The sequence below is a fragment of the Convolutriloba macropyga genome, chromosome 12, assembly GCF_964194025.1.
Source record: "Convolutriloba macropyga chromosome 12, txConMacr16.3, whole genome shotgun sequence".
NCBI classification, from domain to species: Eukaryota; Metazoa; Xenacoelomorpha; order Acoela; family Convolutidae; genus Convolutriloba; species Convolutriloba macropyga.
This window is the reverse complement of record NC_134479.1, coordinates 31,689,408-31,716,852: the sequence shown is the minus strand read 5'-3', so window position 1 is coordinate 31,716,852 and position 27,445 is coordinate 31,689,408. Positions and strand designations below refer to the sequence as shown.

Here is a 27,445-nt window from a genome sequence, read left to right as displayed (position 1 = left end):
ATGTCAGAACAGTCATCAACTCAAAACCTTTATCACTAACTCCGATAAACTGCTAGGCTAACCCAATCTTTCAACCAAGTTTGCTAACAATACCGAGCCAGAACTTCCCCTACAATACACGAGCCAACTAAAATCCTCGCCCGCAAGAAGGGGCCTATTTAGAAACTATATATATTTGAGTTACTTGTTTTGCTAAATTTGCTCTCTGATACCCGACACTGATCTCCGCCCTTTGCCAGTTCTGAGTTCAGTTTTTTCCTACAAGCGTTGTTTAAATGGCTTTTCAATGGTATTAGTGTGTTATGACGTATCTTTCTGTAGTGGTCCTTTGTGGTAGAAAATTGAAACTACCCTCCAGGATATTTTGCTTCTACTTTTTCTCCAGTTTAAGTCCTGCTGGAACTATTATATTTTTGGCAGTGTTCCCTCCACCTAAATTATCCTTTGTTGGATTTAAGAGCTTTGTGACGAAGACAGACTAAAATCTTTGTTGATTTTGAATTGCTTCCCGATTTTTTTAGCCGCTGTTTCAAACTGTTGAAAGGCAAAAAATTGAGTTAGGTTTTCTGTCCAACTATTTTGAACGGACCAGAACCTATGGATATCTGTATTGTTAGTCTCGTAAGTGTCATGATTTTTTTGTGCCCAGTTGCTGAGTTTTTTTTTTACTTTGATAATGCTGTTGTCTCTGCAGCAATTTCAATATTTGAAATTCTGAGTGCATCTTTTTTTTCAGAGAATCTTTCGTTGACAAAATTTCACGTTACACTCCAACTGCTTTCACTCAAACAAATTTTTCTGCTAGCATCTGTATGCTTGCACAGCTGGTTGAAAACACTACACAATCCATAAACGATATCAATTCTTTCTTTCTGTGCGCTTGGTTTTCACTTACATCCAGCAGTTCAAGGTTGGATTCATTGTTTTTGGCTAACTTTATGAGCATCAAAATGTCTCTCAGTTCGAGAAGCATTTGGAGTAGGAGACTATTCAGGAGTCGCAATTGTTTTATGTAGCGTGTATTTCTGTTTCCTGTGATCCTTCTCACTACTTTCTTTTGGAATTTTTCAACATGCAAGTTTTCATGTTTGAACAACGGCTTGTGCAGAAGCCCATAGACAAGGTCAGAAAGTAGAAACGATTTGTAGAGACCCAGTTTTTCAATGTTTTAACGTGTGGCTGCATTTTTCTCAGAAGTAATTAAACCCAGAGTTTTAAATAACTTCCGGAGTTAAGGCCCAGACATTGGAACGACAATCCCGCTGCTCCACGGAAATGCATACAAAGCAAAGGGATTGCTGTGATTTTGTTTGGGAACTCCATGGAATACAAGGAATTGAAATGGAGTTTAAGCCAAGCAGATTCACGCAATAGCGAATGTAAAACATCAGAGGAAAGAGTGTACCTCTTTCTCTTCGCTTACAAGAAACACGATAATGAGCACCCCTCGCAACTAGAGCTACTGGTTTTCCTGTCATGTCAGAACAGTCATCAACTCAAGACCTTTATCACTTACTCCGATAAACTGCTAGGCTAACCCAATCTTTCAACCAAGTTTGCTAAAAATACCGAGCCAGAACTTCCCCTACAATACACGAGCCAACTAAAATCCTCGCCCGCAAGAAGGGGCCTATTTAGAAACTATATATATTTGAGTTACTTGTTTTGCTAAATTCGCTCTCTGATATCCGACACTGATCTCCGCCCTTTGCCAGTTCTGAGTTCAGTTTTTTCCTAGAAGCGTTGTTTAAATGGCTTTTTCATGGTATTAGTGTGTTATGACGTAATCTTTCTGTAGTGATCCCTTGTGGTAGAAAATTGAAACTACCCTCCAGGATATTTTGCTTCTACTTTTCTCCTCCAGCTGGAACTATTATATTTCTGTCAGTGTTCCCTCCACCTAAATTATCCTTTGTTGGGTTTAAGAGCTTTGTGACGAAGACAAACTAAAATCTTTAATGATTTTGAATTGCTTCCCGCTTTTTTATCCGCTGTTTCAAACTGTTGAAAAGCTGATTTAGGTTTTCTGTCCAACTTTTTTGAACGGATCAGCACCTATGGGTATCTGTGTTGTTAGTCTCGTATGTGTCATGATTTTTTTGCGCCCAGTTGCTCAGTTTTTTTACTTTGATAATGCTGCTGTTTCTGCAGCAATTTCAAGATTTGAAATTCTGAGTGCATCTTTTTTTTCAGAGAATCTTTCGTTGACAAAATTTCACGTTACGCTCCCACTGCTTTCACTCAAACAATTTTTTCTGCTAGCATCTGTATGTTTGCACAGCTGGTTGAAAACACTACACAATCCATAAACGATATCAATTCTTTCTTTCTGTGCGCTTGGTTTTCACTTACATCCAGCAGTTCAAGGTTGGATTCATTGTTTTTGGCTAACTTTATGAGCATCAAAATGTCTCTCAGTTCGAGAAGCATTTGGAGTAGGAGACTATTCAGGAGTCGCAATTGTTTTATGTAGCGTGTATTTCTGTTTCCTATGATCCTTCTCACTACTTTCTTTTGGAATTTTTCAACATGCAAGTTTTCAAGTTTGAACAACGGCTTGTGCAGAAGCCCATAGACAAGATCAGAAAGTAGAAGCAATTTTTAGAGACCCAGTTTTTCAATGTTTTAACGTGTGGATGCATTTTTCTCAGAAGTTATTAAACCCCATTTCCTTTCTTCAGCCTATTTTGAATAACCTAGTTTTCGATGACCGATCATTGGAGATATACTCTCCTAGGTCTCTTAACACAGAAGATCTTGTCAGGTTTTGTGCGCGAATTTTGAACGTTTTATTGGTTTCTTCAAAAAAATTTGGAAACGCTTGACTGCGAGTTGCATTTCGTATACAGAAAACCAGTGCTCTGCGAATTGCAGATCGTATTAACAGTGGCACTAGTTTCTATGTATAGCCAATAGCTTCAAGTTGTCAGCGAACAAATAGGAACCGGCAAATGAGAAAAACTCAAAGATCTTTGATGAAAACACAGAATAAAAATGGGAGCCAGAAGCAAGCCTGTACAGAAAACAATAACATGAGCGTTTGGATTTTAAGTGGCCCGTATACTTGCTGTGAGAAAGAAGAACGGTCGCTAATGCAGATCTGTTCCTGGCATGCTCTTGTTGAATTAAAAATCGATCGAAATCTTAATAAAGCCGTAAAACGCAAATACGTTTATGTAAATCTTTACTGTTAATGTTTTTGAGAGAAGACTGATTGGATAAACTGGTTAAACATATTGGCCTTATCATTTATAACCGTCCTTCTCTTCGCAACGTTAAAAATAAGTTAAGAGACACTAAAATTTGTCAAAAATATTCCTTGTTCAATTATCGCTCCTGTTTTTCTACACTGCAAATTTTTCACTAGGTTCACTTTCCTGTATATCTCTTATCGCTTGTATGCTAATGTTATGACTTTTTGTTTCCTATAGTTTGTAGGATTCTTAAATTTGTGTGTTCCTGCTTTTTATACGTCCTAAGGTTTTTGATGAGTCTGTTAAAGTTCATGTTGGGCGACCTTGCCAATGCTAAGTACGTTGAGGTACTTTAAAGTCAAAAACAATCAAAAAAACTTCGGTATTTTTCTTCGCTCATGTTGATGTTAGTTTGAAGCAAACAACACTATAGTTTCTTTGTCTATGAATACTTTTATATTCCTTGAAATTCAGCTGACATGAACATTAGCACGACGTTATAAACAACACTATAACAGATCATCCTTTTGACCCCCGAACTCCCCTGTCATCTGCTCAACTGCTGAAGGAAATTCGGGCTTTGAAACAAATAGTAGGTGTTGTGTATTGCGAGCGAGAGGGTGCACCCGGCATTAAGTCAGAGCTGAAAACTCTGAACGTACCTGTTGTCAACGTAGTCAAGGATCTCATATCTAACAATAAACGAAAAGACAGCTCACAGACCAACGAGTATAGCCAGCTTCACCAACAACATTCCTCAGAATTTCACAGTCTCGAAATTGTTATCAATAACGGTATCGACCTCAATAGACTCTTAAAGAAACGTCTGTTGTTATAACATCTGCTGTTAAGAGACTGGATTTAATTGTCCAGACTCCTAGCATTATCTATCCTTCTGTTCCTTGAGTCTCGTTTTATTTATCCCCCTTTAACAATGACAAAAAATTGCAATACGTGTAAAAAAGTGATAAATCAAACATTGCCAAGATACATATGCGTCGCCTGTAATGTTCATATGCACTTCGAGCCAAGTTGTACTGGACTTACGCAAGTTGCAGTTAATAGTCTCAAAGAAGCGGGTCAACTGGCAATGCTTCTCTGTGTAAAATGTCTGAGTAATAAAGAAAGAGACAACTTCATAAAATGCCGAACGATTGACAAGATAAATGAAAAGATTAAAACAGAAACGCAGGAGATCAACAAAAAATTGCAGACAATGGAAGAGAGAATAACAGCAGTCGTTGATACAAGAGTGGATAATGCCATTAAAACTACATGCAAAAAATTAGATAAGAGCTATGCAGAGGCTGTTGCCGTCCAGCTAAGAAATATAGGTGCTACATCCAAAGCACACTCCAGAGAGCCGCCTGACTTGGATCACAATATCAGAAAAAGCATTCGAATACAAGGGGTTCTAGAAGACCCCGACAAATCCAAAGCCGAGAATTTTGTCCCCACTACGAATGAAGTGAACGATGTGTTAAAGCGTATTGGAGTAACAACCCAAATAACGGAGCTAAAACGACTTGGTAAATTCAGCAACACCAGGAAAAAACCACGGACACTACTTCTGACGCTTCCGACTGAACATGATGCCAGATTAGTTTTAGCGAAAGCCCACGAAAAAAGAACAGGTGTGTTCATTTTACCAGCCTTGTCAAAAAAAGACACAATTAAAGAAAATTTGTGTCTTAAAAAAAGAAGAGAACTACTCAAGGAAAATGTTCCACGCGATAAACTGAACATTCGAAACCTCGAGTTGTTCAATGATGGCAAGAAAGTAGATTTAGGAGATAACCATGAAAGATGGTGACTAGGTTTCATCAATATTCTTCTAATCAATACAAGAAGCCTAGCAAGCCTGGAAAGAAGATCGAAATTTGCTAACGCAGTAATTCTTAATGACTACAACATTATTTGTGCTTACGAAACATGGTTAAACGACAACATTTCATGATCTGAACTACTCTTAGACAACTACACCATATATAGATCAGACAGAAAACAAGATTCGGAAAACAACACTCACGGAGTTGCAATGATTGCCATCAAAAATAGCCTAGCATCTGAAGAACTTAGTACTGACCACCCCGATTGTTCACTCACCTGCAGACTAGAAATTAACAAACTCAGCTTCTTTATTTCTGTGTTCTACAACCCCCCGAAAGGAAGTGGGTACAGATACACACAAGAGGACTTCGGATTACTTCTCTCAGCCCTACTAAAAAAACAGCACAGCAATAATCTGTGGAGATCTTAACTTTCCAAACACAAACTGGAATAACTTCTCAAGTGAGGACACTGACGAACAGGAAGTGCTAGAATTCTTTGAAAACAACTTTTTTCTTCAAAGTGTTGGTTTTAACACCCGCGAAAACAACATACTGGACGTTGCCTTCTATCGAAAATGTTACACGCACTCCGCTTTTGACGAAGAATTCACAAAAACTTTTAACTGCTCAGATCACAAGGCAATCAGTCTTCTAGTTGAGTGCCCTCATACGGAAATGAAACCCACTATGAGAAATTTTTGAAGTTTTGGAAGAGCCGATTACTGGAAAGTAAGCGAAATGATCAAAACTGCTGACTTCAAACCAGTGTGTTACACAAACATAAACAACATTTGCGAAGAGATGTACGACTTTTTCGACAAGATAGCACAAGCAACGATTCCCAAAAGGACCAGGCATAGGCAATCTCTACCACCTTGGATTACACCAAGTACGTCCAATCTGATGAGAAAGTTGAATACTCAGCGTAAACTTGTAGCGAACAAACCAACGTCATATCGGAAAAACATCGTAAGAAAATTTCAAAACCTTGTGACAGAGGCCGCAGAAATAGATCGGTGTAATTATCAAGAGAAAATAATGAGCACAAGAGACACCAGTGTGATCTTCGAACGTCTCAAAAGTCTTAATAAGTCACCAAACCTCCCAAAAGTTCTAATCAATGGTTCAAGATCAGCATCCAACATTGAAGACAAAGTTAACTTACTAAACGACTTCTTTCATTCTGTCTACACTCCTAAACATTCCTTTAGCAGAGAAGACATCAATTCTATGAACCCAACTTTAACAAACTTTTGTCTATCAAAACATTAATCAAATACAATCGGAGCTCGACATCACTAAGACTAGAGGCCCTAACTGGTACCCCCCTATCTTCTACCAAAAAACAGCGAAACCAATGACTGATGTCTTATACCTAGTCTTTAAGAACATAAAGCGCTTGAGAAGAATTCCCGACCAATGGAAACTCGCATCAGTCACCCCTATTTAGAAGAAGGGCGACAGGAGGCTGGTCACGAATTATCGTCCGGTTTCTCTATTAAATATCGACAGTAAAATTTCCGAAAATGCATGTACGAGCCAGTACATGAACACTTTGGAAAACACTTGAGCAAGCATCAGCATGGTTTTGTTCGAGGTAGATCTGTAACTACAAATATGTTTTCCTTCCTGCAAAAGATTTACGAGGCAATGGACAAGAACACAAGTGACAACATAGTTAGCTTCCACTCTGACTTCTCCAAAGCTTTCGACAAAGTACCGCATAAAGAATTATTCATCAAAGTAGGTCAAATTGGTGTGGGCGGATGCTTCCTCGAAGTTTTTGTTGACTATCTCCCTAATAGAAGACAATTCGTCAGAGCTGATAAAACAAGCTCCCGGATTCTTGAAATCACAAGTTGCGTCCCCCAAGGATCTCTTCTTGGTCCCCTTCTGTTCTGTACACTCATCAATGACCTCCCAGATGTCCTAAGATTTAGCGATCCATACCTGTTTGCCGATGACCTGAAGATTCTCTCAATAGGATACAGTGACACCGAATTCCAGGAGGACATAAATGCAGTACAAAACTGGGTAGCGACAAACAAAATGAAATTTGCAGTCGAATAGTGTGCAATAATAAACATAAGAGGGCCAGAAAAGGATTTTGAACTCTTAAATCAAAATTTGAACTCTCTGCAAGCAGTCAAGGACCTTGGTATCAACATCAGTAAGAAACTGACTTGGTCGGCTCATATAAATGCTAGGATCAACAAAGCAAACAGAGTCCTTTACTTGATAAGGAAGAACGTCGCCTATGCCGTAAAGCCCTTCATAAAACTGGGATTATACAAATCGCTGTTTCTGCCAGTCTTGTTATACGGAATCAACTGTACCACGCCCTCAATCTGATTTAGGCAATCTTGAAAAACTCCAGCGGAAAGCAGTGAGGTGGATAACAGGACGAAACGAGCCCTACGAGAATCAACTGAGGCTTTTGAACATCTTGCCATTACCAATGTACATGCAGATGAACGATCTCACTCTCTCAAAGCTTACTCAGGAAGGAAGAGACGATATTGAAATACCTGAAAGAAAGAAAGTTCGAGGAAGATCCGCAGAATTATACACGCTCAGAAAAATAAGGCTCGAAAAGGCGCGAAATGAATTTGTTTTCAAAAATTGCAGACTAGCAAACCGGATCGACAATGAAATAAATTTTATGGAACCACGAGGACTGAAAAACCGAATACTAAACTTGATGTGGAAGTTTGTTAATAAATCGTTCAACACTCAAAATATCTGCACGTGGCAACTGTGTTGCGATTGTCACCGATGCAGAAATTTACGGAAAATTCTCTAAAAGCAAGACTCAAGGGTCAGAACGACCCCTCGACAACCAGTCGTAAATTCCCAACAACAACAACAACAATTAGAAAATGTTTTATAGACTTAGGCTTTGTTTCCTTCAATGTGCTTTCTAGCGATATTGTTGTCAGAAGAGTTAGTCCGATTTAAAAATTCCGACAGTGGTAGCATTAAACAGGCAATTTTGTGAGAACGCATGGTCGAGAACATTTTTCTGGGAAGTTGGAAATGAAGTCCCCTGGTTTAGATGCTCCTCCAGAAATTTTATATTTAGAAAGTACTTGCGGTTTTAGTTTTTTAATGTACACCAAATTGGCTGTGGAAAATTTAAATCTCACCAAATGATAACCGACTGGTTTCCGGGTATGATTTGTTTAGCAAATGTAACTAGAAATTGTTTTTTTATAAGGGCTTTAACTTCGTGGGTTGTAGAATGAAATTTTTCTCTGATGTAGGCTGACTTTGCATGCAAAACATGAATCAGGCAAATCTCAGTTGATAATTTCAGATTGCAAGGAGTTTGAGATGGCAATATGTGCTCCACCCTGTGCATTTTGTTTTCTTTGTTTGCGGCTACAGCAGTAAAAGGGGTTGTTGTGTAGCACTATTTCTCAGAAGCTGATGTTTTTGTTCAACCAAGTTTCACAGAAATTTTATATAAAGATAGATGGACACGCCGTCTTGGCGCTTCTTTCGTAATTAACGAAACTTTCCAGTTACAATTGCAGGAAAAGAAAAGTCGAGGAGGTAGATGAAAACTTGTTCCAGAAACGAAGTTTGAACTGGTGATCGTTGTCTCCACACTCGGATTCTTCAATATTTCCTGCTACGCGAAGTTCGGGTTGGAGGACGCTATAGAGAATCTGTTCTTTGGCGAGGTCCCTGATTTTAAGGACACCAGGTCAATCTTATCTAATCGCCTCAAGGGTATTGTATCGTACACCACCCTTGAAAGTCGATACACTTCCATTTTCCACTTCACAGGTGGTGCTTCTGGGGCTTGTTGCTGCGTCTTTACTTTCTTCCGTTTGGGCACTGGCTTTTGGGGAATTCATTGGACAATCTGCTCGAGGATATTGTTGACTACCTTGGCTGTTTCTTTCTAGTCGTTTCACTCTGGTATTCCAGAAACGTATACGTTTGTGACTCTCTGGGAAATAAAGTTTGCGAACTCGATTAGTTCCTTTGCATCAGAAGCTTGTGCAATAGCTGGACTGAATCCGTAGAAAAATTGTTTGCTCCGAATTCAAATCATGGGTTGTTAACTGGTGTTTAAAAAGACGAGATTGTATCTTAATGTATGATATTAATAATGATAATTTAGTCAGAAATTTATCGAAACTTCTATCCGTAATTGCTCGACTGCGTCTTTGTCTTAAGCCACAATCATTTAAAGTACTATATCATTTATGACAAGCCCAGCATACAATGTGGACGGGTCGTATACAGATGTAGTACTAAGAAAAAACTGCCGATTTTGAAAGCTCAGAAAAAGTAATACGACTAGTTTATCAGACAGATCCGAGGATATCGACGCACGATCTTTTCCTTAGAAGTAATATCAGTACAGTTTTTACGATCTATCTCTTTGAACGTTTCAAGTTTTCCTCCCCCGTTATAAATAAACAGATGTTGCATCTAAACAACCTGTTTTTGGTCAGAGAAGCTGTGCCCAAGAGAACTAGAAACTGCAACATACTAAAGGAAACTGCAGCAATGGAAAGAGAGTCACACTGGAAACTGCAACATACTAAAGACTGTACTAACGACTATGAAACTGATCTTAACTTTAAATTGGGTGGGAACCCAAGAGTCTTACTCTAAATCCTGCACTGCTACTACTAGCAGTATCGCTGCTGGTCGTTTTAGCACTGTCTGAGTCAAAAACTCTATAGAAAAATTGCCTGACATATCGTAGTACCAACCTGCTGAATTTCTGGATAAGTGAAGTACAGTCCGATTACTACAATACTAGAATGACTGAATCCCTGTTCGAAAATTTTCAGACCAGAAAAAAATCGTCATTCTTCGAAATTGTAATTAGTTTTTTTTGTTGAATTTGTCCTTTTTCGCGTTAGGAAATCCATGTAATTCGTTACAAATTGCTTCGAGGACCGTCTAGTGCTATAATTATAGTGGCACGTTTTCATATTTTTCTTCATCAGTGCATCAGAGAATAAAAATTCTTCTAACGTTACTAAAAAGGCTCTCCAAAAACGAGGCAGTTAACTATGTAGTTTTGGTGTATTTTTTATTTTTAACTTTTTTGGAAACTCCCTGAGAAGCTAATCTTCAAATGCTCATCCGCTCCATGTAAGATCACAAGAGGCTGTCTTTTTTAAAGCCTTTTCTGCTCAACATTGTTGGAAGTCAACAAATCAGATGCTTCCTTTGATAAATTTCGACTACTATATGAAATGCACATAGAGAATTGTGTGCAAATTTGGCCGTTGCAATGACTAGCAAAAACTTAACATGAAAAAGTGGCAAAAAACTTAAAACGGGAGTTTTCCCGATTTTTTTAGAGTAAAAACGGGAAAACATAGATGTTCTATTCTAATAAAAGTTAAAGAACATCTAATAGAATCAGCATGAAATATAAGTTAATCACGCCTTCATCAACTGAATCGTTGTTAACGGTAAATTTAAAATTGTGATGATTTCCCCGATATTTTATACGGAATTAAACTTGGCTATTTTAAAAGAAAACGTAAACTTTATGGATTTTCCGCCTCATGCTTGTCAGTATTTTGAATTTGCTTTTTTTTGTAACTTCTAATAATTATAAATCAGTTTTGAAAAGTAAGGCTAACCATATGTAATTTTCCGGTTTTTTTGTTGGCTGAAATAACGGCATTAACAATGTTTCTAAATACAAGTTGGCCGGACCCAGGTTGAGATATCAGTTTTATACCTAATGCCAAGTCAGGATCTTTTCGACCGAGTTCCCAAATATTGGACGTCAATTTGAATGTTAGTTTGGCCAAATGATGATTACCTTTTAAGTAAATATCTGCAATCTTGAAATAAATTCGCGGCGACGTCTCAGTGAAAAGTATCCATTCAAAATCCACTGCTTTCTCTCTTCCGTTATCAAGAATTTTGTACAATTTAATATCTGTTATTTTGTGATGCGTGGCAGCATCCAGGTAAAATTCATCCGGAATACCCATAACAAAGTCAATTAACATTTCGACATTCCCGGTCATAAACTTTTTTCTTGGAATACTGTGCAAGTATCATGCAACATCATTTTGTTTTGGTTCGACGAATTACTCATCGCGTTTACAACGCGCTTAACTGCCTTCCGATTGCATATCATTTCCTTAAACATGATTTTTATTTTTTCATAGCAATCAAATGGTAGAATCTGCATCCATTTTAACAATTTAACTCGTTGTAAAAAGTAAACGCACGAATTGCATTTTTACATTGTAAAGTGTCTGTTTTTGTAATTTGAATGGACACCTGGAAACCTCATTTAACCACATAAGAGGTGTCCACTTTCCGCAATTTGCAGTAATTGGAGTCCCGGGTAGAATCTGTCCAGTTTGCCCCATCCTTCATCATTCTAAGCAATATTTTGCGTTTTGAATTTAACAAGTTTCTGAACAAGTTAAACAGATTTTTCAAGGGACTCATACCGAAGACTGGACACTTTCTGCCAGGAATTTCTCAGCTTTTCAGCTTAACTGTAATTAGATAAATGAACGTTCTGATGATTATGCGTCGATTGATTTAGAAACTAAAACATTTTTTGATATCTATATCAGTCGACGCATAATCATCAGAACTTTCGTTTGTCTATATTCAGTTAAGTTGGGAAGTTAATTTGCGGGAAGAATCCTGACAGGTGTCCAGTTTTCTGTATGAGTCCCTTGTGAAAACTGTTTAACTTGATCAGAAACTTGTTAAATTCAAAACGCAAAATCTTGCTTAGAATGATGAAGGAACTTTCATGTGTATTTTCTTGGTTGAATAATGTTTTCAGCTTAACTGAATATAGATATATGAGAATTGTGATGATTATGCGTCAATTGATATAAAAGACAAAATAAACGATCAAAATTATCCTGACTTAGACTTGAAAAACAGGCAGTTTACCATGTGAAAATGCTTTCCGCCCGTTTAATTTTTTAAGAGTATATACTGTACATCAAAAGTAAATTAGCACACCCTAGTTTTACGAAGTAAAGTTCAATTTTGAAGCAATATTACTCCATGATAAAATCTAATTTCGAAAATTTTGCACCTTTCGTGGTCTTGCTACATTAGTGGTCTCGCCATAGAATTCGGATAATAAGCAATGGTAACTAACCACATAGCCCAATCCGTCACTGTAAAAAGAAATTTATATCAAGATGTGATGGTTTTAATAATTTTCAAATATTATCAACTTCGCACTTGTGTTAAACATTAGAGAGAAAATACGAAAAAATATGATCTTGTGATAGCTTTGCTGCGAAACATGGGTGGAGTTCATTAGCTCTACATTGGGTGTGTACATCGTTACCATTGCGCGTTATCTTAATATCATATGCTGGCAAGACAACTAGTGGAAGTAAACAATGTTGTAGAAGTAGCTTTAAAAATATGATTTTAATTAGCAGTAAAATTGCCTCACTTTGCAGCAAAACTGCAGTAAAACGAAAGTGTCTCAAGCTGTATTATTTTCTTGGTTGATTAACTTTTGCAAAGTTTGCACTTGAGCTAAAAAGATTTGGTGCAAAAATGTTTTCGAAATTTGATTTAATTTTGGAATAATATTGCTTCAAAATTGAATTTTTACTTCGTAAATTTAGGGTGTGCTAATTTCAGTTTGATGTCCAGTATATACTCGTTCAAAAAATTAGCGGGCGGAATGCATTTATACATGGTAAACTGCCTGTTTTCTAAGTCTAAGTCAGGATAATTTTAATCATTCATTTTGACTTTTACATCAATCGACGCGTAATCATCACAATTCTCATATATCTGTAAAACTGCCTCACTTTCACAGTAAAACTATCACAAGATCACAATTTTTCTTTCTATTGTTTAACGCAAGCGCAAACTTCGCAAAAGTTAATTAACCATGAAAATTGAACTTAGACAAACGAAAGTTCTAGTGATTATGCGTCGACTGATATAGAAACCAAAACATGTTTTGGTTTCTATATCAATCGACGCATTTTCATCAGAACTTTCATTTATCTCATTACAATTAAGCTGAAAAGCGGAGAAATTCCTGGCAGAAGGTGTCCAGTTTTTGCTATGAGTCCCTCGAAAAATCTGTTTAACTTGAACAGCAAAAATAATTACATGAAAATCAAATTCAATGGGAAACTTTAGTAGTAGTATTAGTAGGAATCAAAGACTTAAACTTACCAATCATGGAACTTCAGGAGTAAAAAGAGGCATGTACAGAAGGTGAATGATAAATGTATGATTAAAAGTATTATAAAACAGTACAGAGCTAAGATCTGCAAATAGAACTGACATTTTAATGACAAGCATGGCGGATTAACATTAAATTTTGAGTCATTAAGTCTCTGAAAGAAGGTCTTTTGAAAAGACTGTATTTCTAGGTGGGCGAAGTACAATGACAGTTTTATAATTATTGAGATCATTGACAAGTTCCATGATCTCTTAGAACTTAGACCACTGGCCTAAGTTCCATAGAAAATATTTTCAAGAAAGGACGTCTTGTAGCCGGGCGGACAATTATACTGACAACATTCGTTAAGTAAAGCTCGTTGGTTCTGCCTAATTATAAGGAAAACTGAACCAAGAGTAAGTTTTTCCATAACTTAAAATCAAATTTCGGAAACAATTTCTGCAGCCTTGTTTCCTTAAGCAGTGGTCTTGCCTGCATATGACATTACGGTAAAACGCATTGGTAAAAAAGCATACCCTCCAATGTGGAAACTCACTTTGCAGCAAAATTGCATCAAAATGAAAGTTTTATCAAGATGAAATGGTTTCATGCTTGTTTAACTTTTGCAAAGTTTGCACTTGCGTTAAACATTAGAAAAAATTGTAATCTTGTGATAGCTTTACTCTGAAAGTGAGGCAGTTTTACAGATATATGAGAATTATGATGATTATGCTTCGATTGATGTAAAAGTAAAAAAGAATGAATAAAATTATCCTGACTTAGACTTAGAAAACAGGCAGTTTACCATTTAAAAATGCATTCCGCCCGCTAACTTTTTGAACGAGTATATACTGGACATCAAGCTTAACTTAGCACACCCCAGTTTTACGAAGTAAAAACTCAATTTTGAAGCAATATTATTCCAACATAAAACCAAATTTTGAAAACGTTTTTGCACCAAATCTTTTAAACAAAAGTGCAAACTTTGCAATCTTAAAACAACAATAAAAAAAATTACATCTTGAGACAACTTTTATTTTGATGCAGCTTTACTGCAAAATGAAGTTTTACATTGGGTTGTATGCTTAGTTACCAATCCGTTTTACCGTTATGTCATATGCAGGCAAGACCACTGCTGTAAGGAAACAATGCTGCAGAAATTGTTTCCGAAATTTGATTTTAAGTTATAGTAAAACTTACTCTTGGTGACCAGTTTACCTAAAAATTAGGCAGAGTCAAAGAGCTTTACTTTTGTTGTCAGTATAATTGTTCGCCCGGCTTACAGAGATCTTTTCATGATGATATTTTCTATCGAATTCACGCAGTTTGTCAATGATCTCAATAATTATAAAATTGCCATTGTACTTCGCCCTCCTAGAAACTCAAAGTGTTTTTAATAGACCTTCTTTCAGAGACTTAATGACTCCAAATTTAATGTTAATCCGCCTTGCTTCTGGTCATTAAAATGTCAGTTCTATTTGCTGATCTTAGCTCTGTACTGTTTTATAATATTTTTTATGATACATTTATTATTCACCTTCTCTACAGGCCTCTTTTTACTCCTGAATTTCAATAATTGGTAAATTTAGGTCTTTGATTCCTACCAAAATTACTACTATAGTTTCCCATTGAATTTGATTTTTATTTGATTTTTTTTTCGCTATTCAAGTTAAACAGATTTTTCATAGCAAACACTGGACATCTTCAGCCAGGACTCATAGCAAACACTGGATATCTTCTGCCAGGAATTACTCCGTTTTTCAGTTTAACTGTAATCAGACAAATAAAAGTTCTGATGATTATGCGTCGATTGATATAGAAATCAAAACATGTTTTGGTTTCTATTTTAGTCGACTCATAATCATCAGAACTTTCGTTTGTCTAAATTCAGTTTTCATGGTTGTTTAACTTTTGCAAAGTTTTCGCTTGCGTTAAACATTAGAAAAGAAAAATAGTGATCTTGTGATAGCTTTACTGTGAAAGTGAGGCAGTTTTATAGACATATGAGTCTTGTGATTATTATTCGTCGATTGATGTAAAAGTCAAAATGAATGATTAAAATTGTCCTGTCAGACGTAAAAAAAAAGGCAGTTTACCAGGTGAAAATGCATTAAACCCGCTAATTTTTTTGAACGAGTATATACTGGACATCAAACTTAAATTAGCACACCCTAGTTTTACGATGTAAAAATTCAATTTTGAAGCAATATTACTCCAACATAAAAAAAAATTCGAAAACATTTTTGCACCAAATCTTTTAAACGCAAGTGCAAACTTTGCAATAGTAAAACAACCATAAAAACATTACATTTTGAGACCACTTTCATATTGATGCAATTTTGCTGCAAAGTGAGGTTCTATATTGGGTTTTATGCATAGTTACCAATGCGTTTTACCGTAATGTCATATGCAGTCAAGACCACTGCTGCAAGGAAACAATGCTGCGGAAATTGTTTCCGAAATTTGATTTTAATTTATAGTAAAACTTACTCTTGGTCCAGTTTACCTATAATTAGGCAGAATCGAAGAGCTTCACTTAACGAATGTTGTCAGTATAATTGTCCGCCCGGCTACAAGACGTCCGTTCATGAAGATATTTTCTATCGAATTCAAGCAGTTTGTCAATGATCTCATTAACTATAAAATTGTCATTTTACTTCGCCCACCTAAAAACTCAATCTTTTCAAAAGACCTTCTTTCAGAGACTTAATGACTCCAAATTTATTGTTAATCCGCCATGCTTGTGATCATTAAAATGTCAGTTCTATTAAAACAGATTTTTCAAGGCACTCATAGCACACACTGTACACCTTCTGCCAGGAATTACTCCACTTTTAAGTTTAACTGTAATGAGATAAATAAACGTTCTGATGATTATGCTTCGATTGATTTAGAAACTAAAACATGTTTTGATTTGTATATCAGTCGACGCATAATGGTCAGAACTTTCGTTTGTCTAAGTTCAGTATTCATGGTTGTTTAACTTTTGCAAAGTTTGCGATTGCGTTAAACATTAGAAAGAAATAAAAGTGATCTTGTGATGGCTTTACTGTGAAAGTGAGGCAATTTTAAAGATATATGAGAATTGTGATGATTATGCGTCGATTGATGTAAAAGTCAAAATAAATGATTAAAATTATCCTGACTTAGATTTAAAAAAACAGGCAGTTTACCATGTGAAAATGCATTCCGCCCGCTAACTTTTTTGAACAAGTATATACTGGACATCAAACTTAAATTAGCATACCCTAAGTTGAAACCCTAAAAGTAAAAATTCAATTTTGAAGCAATGTTTTTCCAACATAAAATCAAATTTCGAAAATATTTTGCACAAAATCTTTTAAACGCAAGAGCAAACTTTGCAATAGTAAAACAACTATAAAAACCTTACATTTTGAGACCACTTCCATATTGATGCAATTTTGCTGCAAAGTGATGTTCTACACTGGGTTTTATGCTTAGTTACCAATGCGTTTTACCGTACTGTCATATGCAGGCAAGACCACTGCCGTAAGGAAACAATTCTGCAGAAATTGTTTCCGAAATATGATTTCAAGTTATAGTAAAACTTACTCTTGGTGATCAGTTAACCTAAAAATTAGGCAGAATCAAAGAGCTTTACTTAACGAGTGTTGTCAGTATAATTGTCCGCCCGGCTTCAAGAGGTCCTTTCATGAAGATATTTTCCATCGAACTCAGGCAGTTTGCCAATGATCTCAATGATTATAAAATTGTCATTGTATTTCGCCCACCTGGAAACTAAGTCTTTTTTAATAGACCCTCTTTCAGAGAATTAATGACTCCAAATTTAATGTTAATCCACCATGCTTCTGGTCATTAAAGTGTTAGTTCTATTTGCAGATCACATCTCTGTATTGTTTTATAATATTTTTAATCATGCTTTTATGATCCACCTTCTGTACAGGCCTCTTTTTACTCCTGAAGTTCCATAATTGTTAAGATTTGGATTCCTACTAATATTACTACCATAGTTTCCCATTGAATTTGGTTTTCATGTGATTTTTTTTGCTGTTCAAGTTAAACAGATTTTTCAAGGGACTCATAGCGAAAACTGGACACCTTCTGGCAGGAATTTCTCCGCTTTTCAGATTAACTGTAGTGAGATAAATGAAAGTTCTGATAATTATGCGTTGATTGATATAGAAACCAAAACTTGTTTCGGTTTCTATATTAGTCGACGCATAATCATCAGAACTTTCGTTTGTCTAAGTTCAGTTTTCATGGTTGTTTGACTTTTGCAAAGTTTGCGCTTGCGTTAAAAATTAGAAAGAAAACGTAGTGATCTTGTGATAGCTTTACTGTGAAAGTGAGGCAGATTTAAAGATATATGAGAAATGTGATGATTATGCGTCGATTGATGTAAAAGTCAAAATGAATGATTAAAATTGTCCTGTCAGACGTAAAAAACAGGTAGTTTACCAGGTGAAAATGCATCAAGCCCGCTAATTTTTTTGGAACGAGTATATACCGGACATCAAATTTAAATTAGCACACACTAGTTTTACGAAGTAAAAATTCAATTTTGAACCAATTTTACTCCAACATAAAAACAAATTTTGAAAACATTTTTCCACCATATCTTTTAAACACAAATGCAAACTTTGCAATAGTAAAATAGCCATAAAAACATTACAATTTGAGACCACTTTCTAATTGATGCAATTTTACTGCAAAGTGAGATACTACATTGGGTTGTATGCTTAGTTACCAATGAGTTTTACCGTAATGTTATACGCAGGCAAGACCACTGCTGCAAGGAAACAATGCTGCGGAAAAAATTTCCGAAATTTGATTTTAGGTTATAGTAAAACTTACTCTTGGTTCAGTTTACCTTATAATTAGGCAGAATCAAAAAACTTTACTTAACGAATGTTGTCAGTGAAATTGTCCGCACGGCTACAAGACGTCCTTTATGAAGATATTTTCTATCGAATTCAGGCAGTTTTTCAATGATATCAATAATTATAAAATTGTCATTTTAATTCGCCCACCTAGAAACTGAATCTTTTCAAAAAACCTTCTTTCAGAGACTTAATGACTCCAAATTTATTGTTAATCCGCCATTCTTGTGATCATTAAAATGTCAGTTCTATTTGCAGATCCTAGCTCTGTATTGTTTTATAGAATTTTTAATCATGCATTTATTATTCACCTTCTGTACAGGCCTCTTTTTACGCCTGAAGTTCCATATTTGGAAAGTTTAAGTCTTTGCTTCATACTAATAATACTACTATAGTTTCCCATTGAATATGATTTTCATTTTTTTTTTCGCTGTTCAAGTTAAACAGATTTTTCAAGGGACTCATGTCAAAAACTGGACACCTACTGCCAGGAATTTCTCCGCTTTTCAGCTTAACTGTAATGAGATAAATGAAAGTTCTGTAAAATATACGTCGATTGATATAAAAACCAAAACATGTTTTTTTTCTATATCAGTCGACGCATAATCATCAGAAATTTCGTTTGTCTAAGTTCAGTTTTCATGGTTGTTTAAATTTTGCAAAGTTTGCGCTTGCGTTAAACATTAGAGAGTAAAAATTGTGATCTTGTGATAGCTTTACTGTGAAAGTGAGGTAGTTTTAGAGATATAAGAGAATTGTGATGATTATAAGTCGATTGATGTAAAAGTCAAATTGAATGATTAAAATTATCCTGACTTAGACTTAAAAAACAGGCAGTTTACCATGTGAAAATGCATTCCACCCGCTAACTTTTTTGAGCGAGTATATACTGGACATGAAACTTAAATTAGCATGCCTTAAACTCATACCCTAAAAGTGAAATTTCAATTTTGAAGCAACGTTATTCCAACATAAAATCAAATTTCGAAAACATTTTTGCACCAAATCTTTTAAACGCAAGTGCAAAATTTGCAATAGTAAAACAACTATAAAAACATTACATTTTGAGACCACTTTCATATTGATGCAATTTTGCTGCAAAGTGAGGTTCTTCATTTGGTAGTATGCTTAGTTACCAATGCGTTTTACCGTACTGTCATATACAGGCAAGACCACTGCTGTAAGGAAACAATGCTGCAGAAATTGTTTTCAAAATTTGATTTTAAGTTCTAGTAAAACTTACTCTTGGTGATCAGTTAACCTAAAAATTAGGCAGAATCAAAGAGCTCTACTTAATGAATTTTGTCAGTAGAATTGTCCTCCCGGCAACAAGACGTCCTTTCATGAAGATATTTTCTATCGAATTCAGGCAGTTTGTCAATGATATCAAAAATTATAAAATTGTCATTGTACTTCGCCCACCCAGAAACTCAAAATTTGTTCAATAGACCTTCTTTCAGAGACTTAATGAATCCAAATTTAGTGTTAATCCGCTATGCTTCTGGCCTTTAAAATGTCAGCTCTATTTGCAGATCTTAGCTCTGTATTGTTTTATAATTTTTTTAATCATAATTTTGTTTCTCACCTTCTGTACAAGCCTCTTTTTACTCCTGAATTTCCCTATTTGGTAAGTTTAGGTCTTTGATTCCCACTAATATTACTACTATAGTTTCTCATTGAATTTGATTTTCATTTGAGTTTTTCGCTGTTCAAGTTAAACAGATTTTTCAAGGGACTCATAGCAAAAACTGGACACCTTCTGCCAGGAATTTCTCCGCTTTTCAGCTTAACTGTAATGAGATAAATGAAAGTTCTGATGAATATGCGTCGATTGATATAAAAACCAAAACGTGTTTTGGTTTCTATTTCAGTCGACGGATAGTCATCAGAACTTTCGTTTGTCTAAGTTCAGTTTTCATGGTTGTTTAATTTTGCAAAGTTTACGCTTTCGTTAAACATTAGAAAGTAAAAACTGTGATCTTGTGATAGCTTTACTGTGAAAGTGAGGCAGTTTTAGAGATATATGAGAATTGTGATGATTATGCGTCGATTGATGTAAAAGTCAAACTAAATGATTAAAATTATACTGACTTAGACTTAAAAAACAGGCAGTTTACCATGTGAAAATGCATTCCGCCCGCTAACTTTTTTGAGCGAGTATATACTGGACATCAAACGTAAATTAGCATACCCTAAATTCATACCCTAAAATTGAAAATTCAATTTTGAAGCAATGTTATTCCAACATAAAATCAAATTTCGAAAACATTTTTGCACCAAATCTTTTAAACGCAAGTGCAAATTTGCAAAAGTAAAACAACTATAAAAACAGTACATTTTGAGACCATTTTCGTATTGATGGAATTTTGCTGCAAAGTGAGGTTCTACATTGGGTTGTATGCTTAGTTATCAATGAGTTTTACCGTAATGTCATATGCAGGCAAGACCACTGCTGCAAGGAAACAATGCTGCTGAAATTGTTTCCGAAATTTGATTTTAAGTTATAGTAAAACTTACTCTTGGTTCAGTTTACCTTATAATTAGGCAGGCAGGAGTTTTTTCTATCGAATTCAGGCATTTCGTCAATGATCAATATAATTATAAACTTGTCATTCTACTTCGCCCACCCAGAAACTCAAAATCTTTTCAATAGACCTTCTTTCAGAGACTTAAAAATTCCAAGTCTAATTTTAATCCGCTATGCTTCGGGCCACTAAAATGTCAGTTCTATTTGCAGATCTTAGCTCTGTATTGTTTTATAGTATTTTTAATCATACATTTATCATTCACCTTCTGTACAGGCCTCTTTTTACTCCTGAAGTTCCATAATTGTTAAGTTTTTGATTCCTACTAATAATACTACTATAGTTTCACTTTGAATTTGATTTTCGTTTGATTTAGTTTTTGCTGTAATATAACATACATTAATGGACAAAAGTGAACGCACAAATTGCATTTTTACATGTTAAAATGCCTTTTTTTGAGGTCAGTTTTAGCCATCATAGTTTTGGCAGCATCTGTTGATTTTGTAATCATCTGAAGCATAATAATGCGAATTTAGTATGGTTAAACTTCAGGAAAACCAAAGATTCTTCTCACTGAGAAAAGCCAGATAAAGTTGGACATTTTCCTTATGCAGCAAGAGGTTAAGCAACTAGTCAAATCTGTTCAATTTTTTTAAAAGCTTGTTAAATTTAAAATGAAAGTTCTTGCTTAGATTGACGAAGCATGAGAAATTTGGACCGATCTCACCTAGGCTGCAATTTAGTGCTGCTTCCCAAAATCTGGCTAACTTATATAAAATTCCTCTGTATATATATCTTCCAGTATTTTTTCTGCAAGTAGATCTAATTTGTTCCTGAAATTAGACCTGTTATTATTTGCCGACTGATATAATACTCAAAAGAAATGACCTTTACTTTGATATAAGAATCAAGAAGAAACGTTTTCTTTAGTCAATGAGTGTATTGGCTCTGTTGAGAAATTTAAAAAAGACATTTAGACAAGTTTTATAGTGCATGTAAAAATAAGGTAGCACCTAACATTTCAATGAAGTAATAATTCAATATCTAAGTACAATAAACCCATTTTTCTCATGTATGCAATTGGTTTAGAAAACGGAGCTTTTTGTTGGTTAAATTCTCAGTCGTTAAATAGTAAACCTTCGATTTAACAAATCTCGATTATCATGATGGAAGTAGCCTAGGTATGGCTGGAACCCAGTATAATTCTACCTGTCCATCTAGAGAATTTTTTATTGTTGCGCATTCTCTACATTTCGCTATTGATTCTAATACTCTGACATTGACATCTGGTGCACCTGCGCTGACGCTAAACTTTCAGAGCGTCGATAGGATTGGTCATTGTGGAGGGGAAGACCTACTACCGGAGACGATAACGCTGCTTTTTTCGTGCATAAGCGCAATCTTTTGATTTCGCTTCTGATGACTACTCAGTTTATATTTATATGTAGACGGCGACTTACCATCCCGAAATGACCTATACTACTTTTTTGAGCGAGTATATACTGGACATGAAACTTGAATTAGCATACCCTAAATTCATACCCTAAAAGTAAAAAATTAATTTTGAAGCAATATTATTCCAACATAAAATCAAATTTCGAAAACATTTTTGCATTAAATCTTTTTAACGCAAGTGCAAACTTTGCAATATTAAAACAACCATGAAAACCTTACATCTTGAGACAACTTTCATTTTGACGCAATTTTGCTGCAAAGTGAGGTTCTACATTGGGTAGTATGGTTAGTTGTCATATGCAGGCAAGACCACTGCCGTAAGGAAACAATACTGTAGAAATTGTTTCCGAAATTTGATTTTAAGTTATAGTGAAACTTACTCTTGGTTCAGTTAACCTTATAATTAGGCAAAATCAAAGAGCTTTAATTAACGAATGTTGTCAGTAGAATTGTCCGCCCGGCTTACAGAGGTCCTTTAATGAAGATATTTTCTATCGAATTCAGGCAGTTTGTCGATGATCTCAATAATTGTAAAATTGTCATTTTACCTCGCCCACCCAGAAACTCAAAATTTTCTCAATAGAGCTTCTTTCAGAGACTTAAAGACTCAAAATTTAATGTTAATCCGCTATGCTTCTGGCCATTAAAATGTCAGTTCTATTTGCAGATCTTAGTTCTGTATTGTTTTATAATACTTTTAATCATACATTTATTTTTCAACTTCTGTACAGGCCTCTTTTTACTCCTGAAGCTCCATAATTGTTAAGCAACTAGTCAAATCTGTTCAATTTTTTTATAAGCTTGTTAAATTTAAAATGAAAGTTCTTGCTTATATTGACGAAGCATGAGAAATTTGAGCCGATCTCACCTAGGCTGCAATTTACTGCTGCTTCCGAAAATCTGGCTAACTTATATCAAATTCCTCTGTATATATACCTTCCAGTATTTTTCTGCAAGTAGATCTAATTTGTTCCTGAAATTAGACCTGTTATTATTTGCCGACTGATATAATACTCAAAAGAAATGACTTTTACTTTGATATAAGAATCAAGAAGAAACGTTTTCTTTAGTCAATGAGTGTATTGGCTCTGTTGAGAAATTTAAAAAAGACGTTTAGACAAGTTTTATAGTGCATGTAAAAATAAGGTAGCACCTAACATTTCAATGAAGTAATAATTCAATATCTAAGTACAATAACCCCATTTTCTGACGTATGCAATTGGTTTAGAAAACGGAGCTTTTTGTTGGTTAAATTCTCAGTCGTTAAATAGTAAACCTTCGATTTAACAAATCTCGATTATCATGATGGAAGTAGCCTAGGTATGGCTGGAACCCAGTATAATTCTACCTGTCCATCTAGAGAATTTTTTATTGTTGCGCATTCTCTACATTTCGCTATTGATTCTAATACTCTGACATTGACATCTGGTGCACCTGCGCTGACGCTAAACTTTCAGAGCGTCGATAGGATTGGTCATTGTGGAGGGGAAGACCTACTACCGGAGACGATAACGCTGCTTTTTTCGTGCATAAGCGCAATCTTTTGATTTCGCTTCTGATGACTACTCAGTTTATATTTATATGTAGACGGCGACTTACCATCCCGAAATGACCTATACTACTTTTTTGAGCGAGTATATACTGGACATGAAACTTGAATTAGCATACCCTAAATTCATACCCTAAAAGTAAAAAATTATTTTTGAAGCAATATTATTCCAACATAAAATCAAATTTCGAAAACATTTTTGCATTAAATCTTTTTAACGCAAGTGCAAACTTTGCAATATTAAAACAACCATGAAAACCTTACCTCTTGAGAGAACTTTCATTTTGACGCAATTTTGCTGCAAAGTGAGGTTCTACATTGGGTTGTATGGTTAGTTGTCATATGCAGGCAAGACCACTGCCGTAAGGAAACAATACTGTAGAAATTGTTTCCGAAATTTGATTTTAAGTTATAGTGAAACTTACTCTTGGTTCAGTTAACCTTATAATTAGGCAGAATCAAAGAGCTTTAATTAACGAATGTTGTCAGTAGAATTGTCCGCCCGGCTTACAGAGATCCTTTCATGGAGATATTTTCTATCGAATTCAGGCAGTTTGTCGATGATCTCAATAATTGTAAAATTGTCATTTTACCTCGCCCACCCAGAAACTCAAAATTTTTTCAATAGACCTTCTTTCACAGACTTAAAGACTCCAAATTTAGTGTTAATCCTCTATGCTTCTGGCCATTAAAATGTCAGTTCTATTTGCAGATCTTAGTTCTGTATTGTTTTATAATACTTTTAATCATACATTTATTTTTCACCTTCTGTACAGGCCTCTTTTTACTCCTGAAGTTCCATAATTGTTAAGTTTTTGATTCCTACTAATAATACTACTATAGTTTCACTTTGAATTTGATTTTCGTTTGATTTAGTTTTTGCTGTTATATAACATACATTAATGGACAAAAGTGAACGCACAAATTGCATTTTTACATGTTAAAATGCCTTTTTTTGAGGTCAGTTTTAGCCATCATAGTTTTGGCAGCATCTGTTGATTTTTTAATCATCTGAAGCATAATAATGCGAATTTAGTATGGTTAAACTTTAGGAAAACCAAAGGAAAACCACTGAGAAAAACCAGATAAAGTTGAGAAAAACCCCTGAGAAAAACCAGATAAAGATCTTCTCACTGAGAAAAACCGGATAAAGTTGGCCATTTTTCTTATGCAGCAAGAGGTTAAGCAACTAGTCAAATCTGTTCCATTTTGTTATAAGCGTGTTAATTTTAAAATGAAAGTTCTTGTTTAGATTGACGAGGCATGAGAAATTTGAACCGATCTCACCTAGGCTGCAATTTACTGCTGCTTCCGAAAATCTGGCTAACTTATATAAAATTCCTCTTTATATATGCCTTCCAGTATTTTTTCTGCAAGTAGATCTATTTTGTTCCTGAAATTAGACCTGTTATTATTTGTCGATTGATATAATACTCAAAAGAAATGACTTTTACTTTGATATAAGAATCAAGAAGAAACGTTTTCTTTAGTCAATGAGTGTATTGGCTCTGTTGAGAAATTTAAAAAAGACGTTTAGACAAGTTTTATAGTGCATGTAAAAGTAAGGTAGAACCTAACATTTCAATGAAGTAATAATTCAATATCTAAGTACAATAAACCCATTTTTCTCATGTATGCAATTGGTTTAGAAAACGGAGCTTTTTGTTGGTTAAATTCTCAGCCGTTAAAAAGTAAATCTTCGATTTAACAAATCTCGATTATCATGATGGTAGAACCCTAGGTATGGCTGGAACCCAGTATAATTCTACCTGTCCAAACAGAGAATCTTTTAATGTTGCTCATTCTCTGCATTTCGCTATGGATTGTAATATTCTATGACATTGACATCTGGTGCACCCTCGCTGACGCTAAACTTTCGGAGCGTCGATAGGAAGGGTCATTGGGGAGGGGGAGACTTACTACCGGAGACGATAACGCTTCTTTTTCGGTGCACAAGCGGAATCTTTTGATTTCGCTTCTGACGACTACTCAGTTTATATTTATATGTAGACGTTGACTAACCACCCCGAGATGACCTATACCACTTTTTTGAGCGAGTATATACTGGACATGAAACTTAAATTAGCATACTCTAAGTTCATACCCTAGAAGTAAAAAATTAATTTTGAAGCAATATTATTCCAACTTAAAATCAAATTTCGAAAAAAGTTTTGCATTAAATCTTTTTAACGCAAGTGCAAACTTTGCAATATTAAAACAACCATGAAAACAATACATATTGAGACAACTTTAGTTTTGCCGCAACTTTGCTGCAAAGTGAGGTTCTACATTGGATTCTATGGTTAGTTACCAATGCGTTTTACCGTAATGTCATATGCAGGCAAGACCACTGCTGTAAGGAAACAATACTGTAGAAATTGTTTCCGAAATTTGAATTTAAGTTATAGTGAAACTTACACATGGTTCAGTTAACCTTATAATTAGGCAGAATCAAAGAGCTTTAATTAACGAATGTTGTCAGTAGAATATATAATAGGATATTTTCTATCGAATTCAGGCAGTTTGATTGACCTCAATAATTATAAAATTGTCATTGTACTTCGCCCACCTAGAAACTCAATCTTTTCTTGAGTTTTTCGCTGTTCAAGTTAAACAGATTTTTCAAGGGACTCATAGCAAAAACTGGACACCTTCTGCCAGGACACCTTCTGCCAGGAATTTCAAAAACATGTTTTGGCTTCTATATCAGCCGACTCATAGTCATCAGAACTTTCGTTTGTCTAAGTTCAGTTTTCATGGTTGTTTTGCAAAGTTTGCGTTTACGTTAAACAGAAAGTAAAAATTGTGATCTTGTGATAGCTTTACTGTGAAAGTGCGGCAGTTTTAGAGATATATGAGAGTTGTGATGATTATGCGTCGATTGATGTAAAAGTCAAAATGCATGATTAAAATTATCCTGATTTAGACTTGAAAAACAGGCAGTTTACCATGTGAAAATGAATTCCGCTCGCTAACTTTTTTGAGCGAGTATATACTGGACATCAAACTTAAATTAGCATACCCTAAATTCATACCCTAAAAGTGAAAATTCAATTTTGAAGCAATGTTATTCCAACATAAAATCAAATTTCGAAAACATTGCACCAAATCTTTTAAACGCCAGTGCAAACTTTGCAATAGTAAAACAACTATAAAAACATTACATTTTGAGACCACTTTCATATTGAGGCAATTTTGCTGCAAAGTGAGGTTCTACATTGGGTTGTATGCGAACCGAAATTTGATTGGGTTGTATGCGAACCGTATGCGAACCGAAGTTTCTGTTTCCGAAATTTGATTTAAAGTTATAGTAAAACTTACTCTTGGTTCAGTTTACCTTATAATTAGGCAGGATATTTTCTATCGACTTCAGGCAGTTTGATTGACCTCAATAATTATAAAATTGTCATTGTACTTCGCCCACCCAGAAACGCAAAATCTTTTCAATAGACCTTCTTTCAGAAACTTAATTACTCCAAGTTTAATGTTAATCCGCTATGCTTCTGGCCATTAAAATGTCAGTGCTATTTGCAGATCTTAGCTCTGTATTGTTTTATAATATTTTTAATCATACTTTTATTATTCACCTTCTGTACAGGCCTCTTTTTACTCCTGAAGTTCCATAATTGTTAAGTTTTTGATTCCTACTAATAATACTACTATAGTTTCCTGTTGAATTTGATTTTCGTTTGATTTAGTTTTCGCTGTAATATAACATACATTAACTGACAAAAGTGAACGCATAGATTGCATTTTTACATGTTAAAATGCCTTTTTTTGAGGTCAGTTTTAGCCATCATAGTTTTGGCAGCATCTGTTGATTTTTTAATCATCTGAAGCATAATAATGCGAATTTAGTATGGT

General features: G+C 35.1%; 1 protein-coding gene across 1 annotated transcript in view; it reads right to left on the bottom strand.

Annotated features, from left to right (window-relative positions):
• LOC142350464 (uncharacterized) overlaps nucleotides 1-27,445 on the bottom strand; it is a 61,685-nt gene that overhangs the window by 27,091 nt on the left and 7,149 nt on the right. The window contains exon 2 of the mRNA XM_075402313.1: nucleotides 10,749-11,062. Coding sequence (XP_075258428.1) covers nucleotides 10,749-11,062 — 314 coding nt within the window. The remainder of the gene's footprint in view (nucleotides 1-10,748; nucleotides 11,063-27,445) is intronic.